Raw genomic sequence first — 10,790 nt, forward strand, 5'->3', positions numbered from 1 at the left:
AATAGTAACTTTAAGACGTGCATTTAAAAGATACGTGGACAGCTAAATTGGGAAAGAAATGAGGCAAAAGTTTTCAGTTGAGTGATTATGTATGGAAACAAGGAACAATAGTGATGCGTGACCTCCCTCTACAGATACCTAAATATGCAGTCAGGACCACACCAACACTATAGAGATTTTTCTGCAAACTTGGGGCACTCTTCATTTAAAAAATAGCATTATCTGTGCACGCACAGTCAATGCTCTTACTTTTTGAACTGGAAGTGGTGGTTGCTGTAGGGATCCTCTCCAGACCCAGTCACCATGTTGCAGGACATCAGGAGAAGCTCCAGGCATAGGAGTGGATATCCAGAACTGCTCTGGGCCTGTCTACTTTGGCAGTAGGTACCAAGTGCTGCTCTAGGCCCAATACTGACAGCTGCGGTGCCTGGGAGCTTCTCTGAGCCCAGAGAAGCTCCTGGCATCCTCCTGACTTAAGGCTGGTGCTGGGCCCTTGAGCCACAATAGGGAGGGAGATGGAATTTTTCACCATGCAAATCTCACAGGCCTCCCACTTGTTACTGTATAATGTTAAAAGACTGTCACACACATTATCCCAACAATCCTTGTAATAACCCCATTTGGTGGATCAGTATTATTATCCCTATATAAATGACAGGCAGTTGAGACTAAGGGAAGATGGTTTGCCTTACATTTGGTTGATGGACTTTCTAGTTCATAGTTCAGTTTTTCAATTGCTTTATTATACCATCTTAGCCATCTATGTCTTAAGAACCTACGGTCTGATTTCTGTCTCCAAATAGACACATCTACATCTACTATCATTGTCCAACTAACCCGATTCCCAGCTGCTGACTAACCAAGTGGCTGCAAGATCAACATGTTCCTTCACAGGAAAGAATTGAAACAATTTACCAATTTTGTTATACATCATGCACAAGAATTAGTGTGGAATCTTCTGGCGGTGGTTGAGTAACTAGAATGCTTCCATTCAAAACCCTCTGTGCTGCTGCCCAACCCCACACACACATACACACCACACCACCCTTTTACTTAAAAGCAACTGAGCACTGGAACAACAACAAACAAACAAAACCTTGTTCTCCCTTCCCTTGCCCATCATTGATATTTTTGCCCACTTGGCCCATCTAAGTGGAATACTGGGTATGCACCATTTGCTTAACACCCTAACACTGTGATACATCTCTCTGACTCATTTGCTTTACATCCCTGTCTTGATCATGCCATCACAAGACTTAAAAAGACATGTAAATAATCTTTTCCAAACCTTTGCCCTGAAGGAAATATCCTCCCAGTATCAGTCCAGAAACACATCACACATCCTAGTACGCCAATGTACAAGTACGTGCAATGTACAAGAAACCTCATACCATTTAAACAATCTGTGTTGCTCAAACAAATCAGCCAAACTGTAGAGCTTTCAGTTAGTTTTTTTAAATCCTGATAAGATTAACAGATAACCTATGGGAAGAAATTCTTTCATGACACCAATGGAGTAGGGCATGTCTTGAGCTTGAAACAAAACCAGTTTGTTCATCAACCTGAGAGGCATTTTTTGGGCCTTTTATTAGATGGCCTTCTGGTTAAACATTGCTTCTCCCCAGTTACTGCAAACCAGGATTGTGGGTAGGGGAAGCACTGTTCCTGAACCCAACATATTTCCATCAAGGAGCCAAACAAAATAGCTATGATTAGTGTTCCCTACTCTGTTCAAAATCCAAACAATTTTTGCACACATAAGCGTTTTACAAAAATTATTCTAGAATTATATATATACTTCTAATGCTCAGAAACTCCCATGCTTACTGTATGAATGAATTCTCTGTAGAATAACTCCTGATTTACACCCTCACACACACATCACCTGTCAAGCTGGAGATCTTCTCTGCCCCCAAGGCTTTTTCTCTCTCAATGACAGAGATAAACATCAAGACAACTTGCTTCTTCAATACTTCTGAAGAACAGAAGATCATGTAACTGTTCAGAAGAGTTTCTTAACATGTACCCGTATCTCCTGACGCTCTTCCTTGCCTTTGCTCTCACCAGTTCTCAGCCCTCTGTGTTTGGCTACTGTTGGCCTTCAGCCCATAAACAAGCCAGTCCTGAGGCAACCCGACAATTTTCCAAAAGGATACTTCCATTCCACAATAGCAATGCAGGCCTTGCGCACTGGGTTCTGGAGGGTGAGGCAGAACAGGGACCGGAGAGGCCTGGGGGGAGCTTCCAGTGCTGCTTTCTTCGCCTTTTCTTTCTGTTGCTTTTTCTTCTGGATATCATCCTGGACAGAAGTGGGCTCCATGATAGTTCCCCCTTCCCTAATGGCCTACTCCAGCCAGGGGTTCTTTTCCCCCTCCTCCTGTCTTCCTCCCCCCCTCTGAGCCTCCTTCCCCAGCACCAGGGTGCTGAAGTCCCTTCTGGATTGTCTTTCAGCTGATCAAATCTTAGCACCGTGTGGGGCTGTGGGGCTGGGAATTGCACTCCAACAGACACAAATACATCAGGCACATGTTTATAATTAGCTACCAGCCTGGCTCCCAGGGTTTTCAGATTTCCTGAGACAGCAAAAGAGCCCTGACAGCTGTTGCTTCTTCATACTCAACTTATGGCCATTTTTGAGCTATCAAACCAGGTCAGGGAATAGGATGCATGTGGGGGAGGGGTAGTGGGCTTCAGATGCCAACCCGTGAACTCCATCATTCTACACAATGTGCACAGAGAATTCATACAGACTAGAATCAGTATTCTGGTGTGGCTCCCCAAAATCGTGGTGTTGGCCTCTATGCTTAGAACACTCTCTGCTGCCATCAAGCCTCTACGTAAGCATGTCTTTCTCTTGTTTCTTCCATCCTGAAATGGAGGACCAGCTTCTGGATATAGTCCAAAGGGGCCACTAACACATCCAAAGACAAAGAGCTTTCAGAAGGATTACAATAGCACTTTCATCTCTAACAACCTCTCAAGTGAGGATGATAGCAGCTATAGAAAAGGATGGAGACTCTCCCTTTACCTTGCTACCAGACCTTTAATCAGGAACTCTCACTAATTAATCAGAGGCTTTTTAATGCAAAGGATATTATCACAATATTTAGCCCAGAGAAAAAACTCTGGGGGTCACCACAACATGAGAAACGGTATTAAAGGGCCGCAGCATTAGGAAGGTTGAGAACCACTGCTCTAGGTCTTCTGATTATCTTATGGTATATCATAGAGAGTAGGATAAACTGATTTATCATCACCTTCAAGTGGGGCTGCTAATGTCAGCTTGGAAAATTCCTGGCCATTTGGGTGTGGGTCCTGACGAGAGCAGAGTCTGCAGAGGGAGCTCAGCGAGATGTGATGCCTTGGAGTCCATCATCCAAGAGAACTGATCCCTGAACTCTGAAGATCAGGTCTAATTCCATGAGACCTGCCTGCAAAGACATAAAAGTCCAGAGACCACTTGGGATTGGGAAAGTACTCTGTTAGTACTACCTTTTACAGTGTTGCCAGACCTGGCCTGCCAGCCAGCAGGAGACTGAGGAGGCAGTGACATGGGCAGCGCCACAGATTTTTGTGGTGGATCCTATGACATCACCCCTGTTTTTTTTCCCTATAAGTGATATCACACCATTGCCAGGCACTTTTTTCCCCTTCCACAAGCTGCTGGAGGACCATCAGGCAGTGCTCACTGGGCATGCAAAATCTCCAGCTCGAGTGTATACATTTCAATAAAATCTTTACGCTGGTCATAGACCAGCATGAGCTAAATAAAATAAAGGATGATACACAAAGGATAAAACATATTAAAACAGTAAGCGTTAAGTACTGAAAAGGGTAAAAATTTAAAGGAAGATACTAAAATTGTTAAATAAAAGGTTATAGCTATCCAGGCACTAAACCTGCTGTGTTGCGCAGACCATCCTGCAATGTGTTTCGAGTGCCCCTTTGGCAACCCTGACAGCTGATGAGAAGCCGCTCCATTTTTCTGGCTGCAGCATTGGTACAGTTTTATCTTCCAGTAATGCTTTAAATTGTAAAGGCGAAGGTAATCCACAGTGCAAGAACCAGGAGAGACTACTAATACATGGGGTGGTGTCACATCATGACTAGGCAGACTATTTTTATGGGGTGGTTTGCCATTGCTTTGCCCAGTTGTCTACACTTCACCCCCAACAAGCTGTATACTCATTGTACCAACCTCAGAAGGATGGAAAGCTGAGTCAACCTTAAGCCATCTACCTGAAACCAACTTCCTTCAGGATCGAATTTGGGTTGTGAGGTGAGCTTTGACTACAGGACTGCGGCTTATCACTCTGTGCCCTGGGGCTCCCTTTTAAATTGTAATTAATATTAATTATGATCTTGAAACATCTTGGTCCAGGAAAGGTTGCTGTAATGACTACAAGGGAAATCCCCAATTTCCCCAACTCATTCCCTTTTTTTTAACATTGTGCTGGTTAAACGAAGTATCTAAATTCAAAGAGGAAACCAGGGAGTGGCAGATCATAACTCACACTCATCCAGCAAATCACAAACAGATTCTTTACATCCAAAACAATCCAAATAGCTTGGCTTGCTTTGACATCCTTAGGTGTCAACCACTTGTCTATACTGTGTACCTTGCTGTTATTGACCTGACCTTACCTTACTGAGCTGAGATTTCAGCAGCAAATTCAACCTAACAGCGCTACATGGACAGCCTGACCTGTTGTTGACAAATACAAATGTGTTTAGTTTTTTTCTCTGGGCTAAATATTGTGATAATATCCTTTGCATTAAAAAGCCTCTGATTAGTTATTGAGAGTTCCTGATTAATGGTCTGGTAGCAAGGTAAAGGGAGGGTCTCCGTCCTTTTAGGAGCAGTAGTGGCGTAGTGGCTAAGAGCAGGTGCACCCTGATCTGGAGGAACCAGGTTTGATTCCCAGCTCTGCCACTTGAGTTGTGGAGGCTTATCTGGGGAATTCAGATTAGCCTGCGCACTCCCACACATGCCAGCTGGGTGACCTTGGGCTAGTTACAGCTTTCCGGAGCTCTCTCAACCCCACTCACCTCACAGGGTGTTTGTTGTGAGGGGGGAAGGGAAAGGAGATTGTCAGCCCCTTTGAGTCTCCTACAGGAGAGAAAGGGGGGATATAAATCCAAACTCCTACTCCTCCTCCTCCTCCTCTTCTTCTTCTTCTTCTTCTTCTCTAGAGCTGCTATCGTCCTCACTTGAGAGGTTGTTAGAGATGAAAGTGCTATTGTAATCCTTCTGAAAGCTCTTTGTCTTTGGATGTGTTAGTGGCCCCTTTGGACTATATCCAGAAGCTGGTCCTCCATTTCAGGATGGAAGGAGAAAGAGAAAGACATGCCTATGTACAGGCTTGATGGCAGTGGAGAGTGTTCTAAGCATAGAGGCCAACACCACTATTTGCGGGGGGGGGGGGGGACACACTAGAATACTATGTGTTTCTAGACTTGTATGAATTCTCTGTGCACACTGTATAGAATGATGGGGTTCTAAATATTTATGTTATGTCTTTAGAATAGAGCTTTGGCTTCCCATCCATTCAACAGAAACAGACTTGAACAGCTGAGGATTTTTGCTATTCCATACCTCATGCAGTTGGCCGCTAATCAAAATGCCTGCAGCCCTTCCCTTATCTTTCAGCTCTCTTTTACTAACGGCCAGTGGCTTTTTCATTGGTAGGCTATTCACATGCTTGGTTTAGCAGTGTTGAAGTGATCCCATTGTGGCATGAAGTGACAAAGGTGCATGTGGGTGCAATGGTTAAGGCACTTGTATAGAAAAGAGCAGGAGGCCGTTTCCGCACAGCCCCCCAGGCGCCCCCACGCTGGCAAGAATTCTGCCGGCGTGGGGGCGGAGGCCGTTCGCACACAAGCGTGCGAGCGGCCTCAGGAGAGGCCAGCGGACAACAGGCGGCTCCGCATGGAGCCGCCTCTGCCCCCTTCCCTTTCCCACTCACCTTGTCCCCGTCGTCGGCCTGCTGGCCTCCGAAGCCCCGCCCACGCTGCCCTCCGACCTCGTTGGAGGACAGTGAGGGAGGGGCTTCGGAGGCCAGCAGGCTGACGACGGGGACAAGGTGAGTGGGAAAGGGAAGGGAAACAGCGTGTTCCCAGCGGGGCTGTTCACACCGCGCCGCCGGAAAAACGCTGTTGGGGCAAAAACAACCCTTTAAAGGGTTGTTTTTTAGGGCGGCCTGACGCTTGCGCCTCTGGGGAGGGGGAGCGAAGCCAGGTCGGCGCTGCTGCAACGCAGCAGCGCCGCCTGTGCGAATGGCTCCCTGGGAATGGCGTTTTTGCCGTCCCCAGGGCGCCATAAAAGGGCGGTGCGGAAAAAGCCGGAGTTTTTGGTTCTGTTCCCAGATCTGCTGGCAGAGGGAACAGGTTTATTACTTGTCCTTAGACTTGGCAAGAAAGAAGGAACCAAAAGTCAGGACAGGGGGATTTGGGAATGGTCAGGGAAGCCGAAGCAAAGGACATTGGCATATGGGCATAGGCAAGGACCAATTCAACCCAGCTGCAAATTAGCTTGCTATAATTTCCTGCATAAAATGAGCATAAGTCATGAGGGTTGATGCATTGGCTATGGATGTGAGCTGCAGATTCTCTCCATGTCTCACTTCAGTCACAATCACAATGCCAGAGTGACCCTTGCCACTGCCAGGAGCAGTTCAGCTACCACTTGCCTCCATGCCTTCTAGCACATGGTGGTAGAATGGGCCTCTGCTCTTGATCATGCTACCCAGATGGAGATGTTCACCCTGAAGCACTGGAATTATTCATTTGGCCTGCTGAGGGAATACGTATATGCCAGTGGTGGCGAACCTTTGGCACTCCAGATGTTATGGACTACAATTCCCATCAGCCCCTTCCAGCATGGCCAATTGGCCATGCTGGAAGGGGCTGATGGGAATTGTAGTCCATAACATCTGGAGTGCCAAAGGTTCGCCACCACGGGTATATGCTGTCATGGTGCAAGATGTCCTGTGTGAGCGGGTGGTAGAGGAAAGTGCACCCAGGGTTAGGCCATCATGCACACAATGATACCATCTGTATTGCTGACAGCCATGACATCAAGGTTTTGTCTTGTGGGTGTGAGAGATGGTGGCGATGGTTCACCCCTGGGCAGGGATGGAGAGGCAGCAACCCCTCCACTACTTCCACCCTCACTTGGCCCCCTCATGTGATTTGCCCACGCCCGCCCTTTCCGCTGCAGGTGAACATTGACAGGCAGGCCAGTAGGTGCTGCTGGGCCAGCCAGAGTCCCAGGTACCCAGAAACCAGCTTCAGGACCAGGAGTGGAGGGTATCTGCACCATCAAGGGCATTCCATCCACCCCAACAAGGTGTTCCAATGTGACCCCCGCAGCCAGAGCACCCACAAACTATCCCATTGTGCCAAGGCAGTAGGAGATGGAAGTCAGTGATGGGGAGACAAATGTATGCAGGGAAGACTTCCAGAAAATTACACCAAAAAAATTAATATAGGAGCAATATACATGAGAAAGAACATGGACCCACTGGTTTTATTTTTAGGGGTTTATATAAATCATACCATAATAATGAAAAAATCTTGTTAGAAAAAGAGATCGAATGGATTTTGAGGTTGTAGACTTTGGCCTCTCATGGGTTAAATTCTGCTCTGGGACATGACCTTGCTCAGGAATATTTATATTTTAAAATTCATATCATCCTCCACTCAACAATACAATTCAATTGCTATAGAGAAAATCAATAATTGTTTTATTTATTTATATTGTCTGGCTTCATGGCCAATATATGGATTATTTATCACATTCAATATTCTGATCAACATGTGCCCTTTTTACAACTTACTTCATCCTGTCTTTTCAATGGATATTAATTTCAAAGGTTTGTAATTTTTCAAATTGTGGTTCTTTTTTATTTATCTTGAAATTATGTTTTTATACATCCCTCTGATGAAACTTACATAGTGAAATCCATGGGGACTTTACAAGATGTAGAGGCTTTGGGCTGCTGGCACGTTGCTAGGTTAGCTCTATTTTTCTTTCATTTAGGGCTGTGGCATGGTTACATGCCCCCACACTTTCCACAGTGAACACAGATACAAAAAACACCCATTCAGCTTCTCTGTTTTATCCCAATCTCCATTTTAGCAATCAATTTATTCCGTGGTCATCCAAAAGTCCAGTCACTTCTCTGGCTGGTTTCTTGCTCTGGATAGTCTTAAAGAAACGTTTGTCTTGATGCTTTTAGCATGCTTAATTATTGATTTACCAAAGCCTGTGGACCCTTCTTTTCAATTCATTGGGCAAGACCATCCACTTTTAAAAAGAAATATTTTTTGCTTTGTATAACTTCCTTGACTTGCATTATTAACCATGTAGACATTTTTTTTGATTTGACAGTACCTTTCCTAAGGTATGGAATGCATTCTATCTGGTCTTTAATTAGTGCAGTTTTAAATGATTTCCAAGCATCCTGTGTTTCTATTTAAGCTTTGTTTTATCTATTCCTTTCCCTTTTGTACAATTCCCTCTTTTAAAATTAAATGTAACAGTTTTGAATTTAGGGGTAGCTAATGCTGAAGTTAATAACACTGCAGTCACTGTTCCCAGCTGAAGCAATAACCTCTACATCTCTCACCATATCTTGAACCCTGCTGAGAACCAAGTCCAAGATCACTACCTCTCTGCAACCAGCTGCTCCAGGGCACAGTCATTTATGATGTTTAGGAATCTCATTTCTATGGTATGATTCAAGCATATTTTACTGAGTCAAGCTGAGGTTGTTAAAGGCTGCTGAGTCTTTAAGGTGTCACAAAACTTCTTTTAGTTTTTGCTGCAAGAGAATATCATGGCTACCACACTGGCAGGCATGCCAACAGAGCAAATACTTCCAGATGACTCAGAATTATGACCTATGGGAAGAGGAATTTCTTATATCTTTCATTTTCCTTGTTTCACAGTATTTTTTAAAATGAGAGTTGGAACAATAGCTTTGTTTTGATTTTGTTTGTGCTTTCCAGTTCATTGAGTGTTTTAACAGCTTTGCTGTTTGTTTTAACAATCATTGCTACAGCAAGTTTAGGGTGGGAGCAAGAGATCATTTTAAAACTGGTCTCTGGGAACATCTAGTACTGGGATACAGCAATTACAAGGATAAAATTATATGCAGAGGAGACACCACCACCCTGAGCTTCTCAGAGAAATGGCAGCAAATATAGAGTTAAATAATAATGTATAATAATAAATAATGTATGTTCGTTTCCCACTCCTATCCATTAACTTGTTAATGCTATCCATTGCAACCCTAAGAACACTTTCCTGGGAGTAAGCCCCATTTAATAGACCTGAGTAGAATTCTAAGTAGACTTGCTTAGGATGGCTTTGTAAGTTATTAAAATTTAAAATGGATATAAAAGCAGTATTTTGGTGAACTCTCTTTTCTCTCATTATTAATGATCCAGTATATGGCAAAATTCAATTGTCAATTATTATATAGTGTCTTTTTTCTACTGATGAAAAGAACAGAAAGCAAAGGAAAAATTATGGAAAGGGAGAAGGAAGACAATTGAGCTCTAGGAATATGTCCCAGATAATTTATATTGTGATTACCTGATGACTAGAAAGAATAGTCAGTGGACACTGCAGAAAGGGCCAGTTCCAGATTTCTGGGGGCCCTGGCAGAGAGCTTCCAAGGCCCCATTCTCCTCTTCTATTCTTCACATATGTCCTCTTTCCTTTCCCTCCACCTCCATGCCTGACACATGCCTGTGTATCCTTACCTTGCTCACTTGTGAGCTCTCCCAGTGCCGATGTTCACCCCTGCCTACAACACATGTCCTAGTGGCACTGAGCAATGTGTGTAGCTAGGAGCATAGTAAGCATTATCTGGCGTCATCCATGGTAACACTGGGACTCTTCTTGATTAATGCAGATCCCAAACATCAAGCAGGACACGTGCTAGATTTGATATTTGGCATTGGGGTGAATGTGAATCTGATCTCCACCAAAAGAGTGCCATGGTCAGACCACTTTGCCCTGAAAGCCGGAGTGAACCTCAATAACTCTCCCTGCTTAGGTGACAGGCTGATTTATGCCAGCCCACGTAGACTCATGGATCTACTTGGTTTCTGGAATGCTTTACAGGATCCAAAGCCAGCTGGTGGTTCTCTTAACAAGCAGGTAGAGGACTGGAATGCCTGGCTCTCTGAAGCCATCAATAAGATTGCTCCCCAACATTCTCTTCGCTCCTGTGTCAATCCATCCTCCTGATTCACTAGGAAGCTATAATTGATGAAGTTGGGACTAAGATGATTAGAGCGAGTTTGGTGGCGAATTTGTGATGAAGTCACTAGAACATCTTATAGAACACTTATGAAATCCTATGAGATGGCAACGAAGGCCACAAAGAAAAAATTCTACGCAACCTACCTTGTGTTCACTAGCTCATGCCTGGCACAATTATTTTAGGTTATTCGGACTCTTACATCCCTTTCTATGGGATCCAAAAGTATTATTGGTTCAGCTGTTATCTATGAGGCTTTTGTGAGCTTTTTCGTGGATAAAGTCTTGTCACATTATTGTAGGCATAATCCGCAAAGGGCAACAGCTCCACCCAATTATCCTGGTGATGGTTTATATAGCACCGTAGGTACAGTTCCAGAGTTTGGTTGTTGCGTCAGATTCGGTCATGGCCGTCAGATTCGGCATGATACATGGAAGATAAAGCTTGCTCCACCCCCAACAGCTTCAAAAAAGCTCTCCTTCCATCGGGCTTCTCCCGATCACCCTAGAGGAGGGC

The 10,790-nt window shown here is 44.5% G+C and overlaps 1 protein-coding gene across 1 annotated transcript in view; it reads right to left on the minus strand.

Moving 5' to 3' along the window:
• CACNA1S (calcium voltage-gated channel subunit alpha1 S) overlaps positions 1 to 2,423 on the minus strand; it is a 99,992-nt gene extending 97,569 nt beyond the window's left edge. The window contains exon 1 of the mRNA XM_048497868.1: positions 2,157 to 2,423. Within this exon, the coding sequence (XP_048353825.1) occupies positions 2,157 to 2,320 (164 nt within the window). The 5' untranslated portion in view covers positions 2,321 to 2,423. The remainder of the gene's footprint in view (positions 1 to 2,156) is intronic.
• Between the last annotated feature and the right edge of the window lie 8,367 nt (positions 2,424 to 10,790).

This window comes from Sphaerodactylus townsendi, linkage group LG05 (assembly GCF_021028975.2).
Source record: "Sphaerodactylus townsendi isolate TG3544 linkage group LG05, MPM_Stown_v2.3, whole genome shotgun sequence".
Lineage (NCBI taxonomy): Eukaryota > Metazoa > Chordata > Lepidosauria > Squamata > Sphaerodactylidae > Sphaerodactylus > Sphaerodactylus townsendi.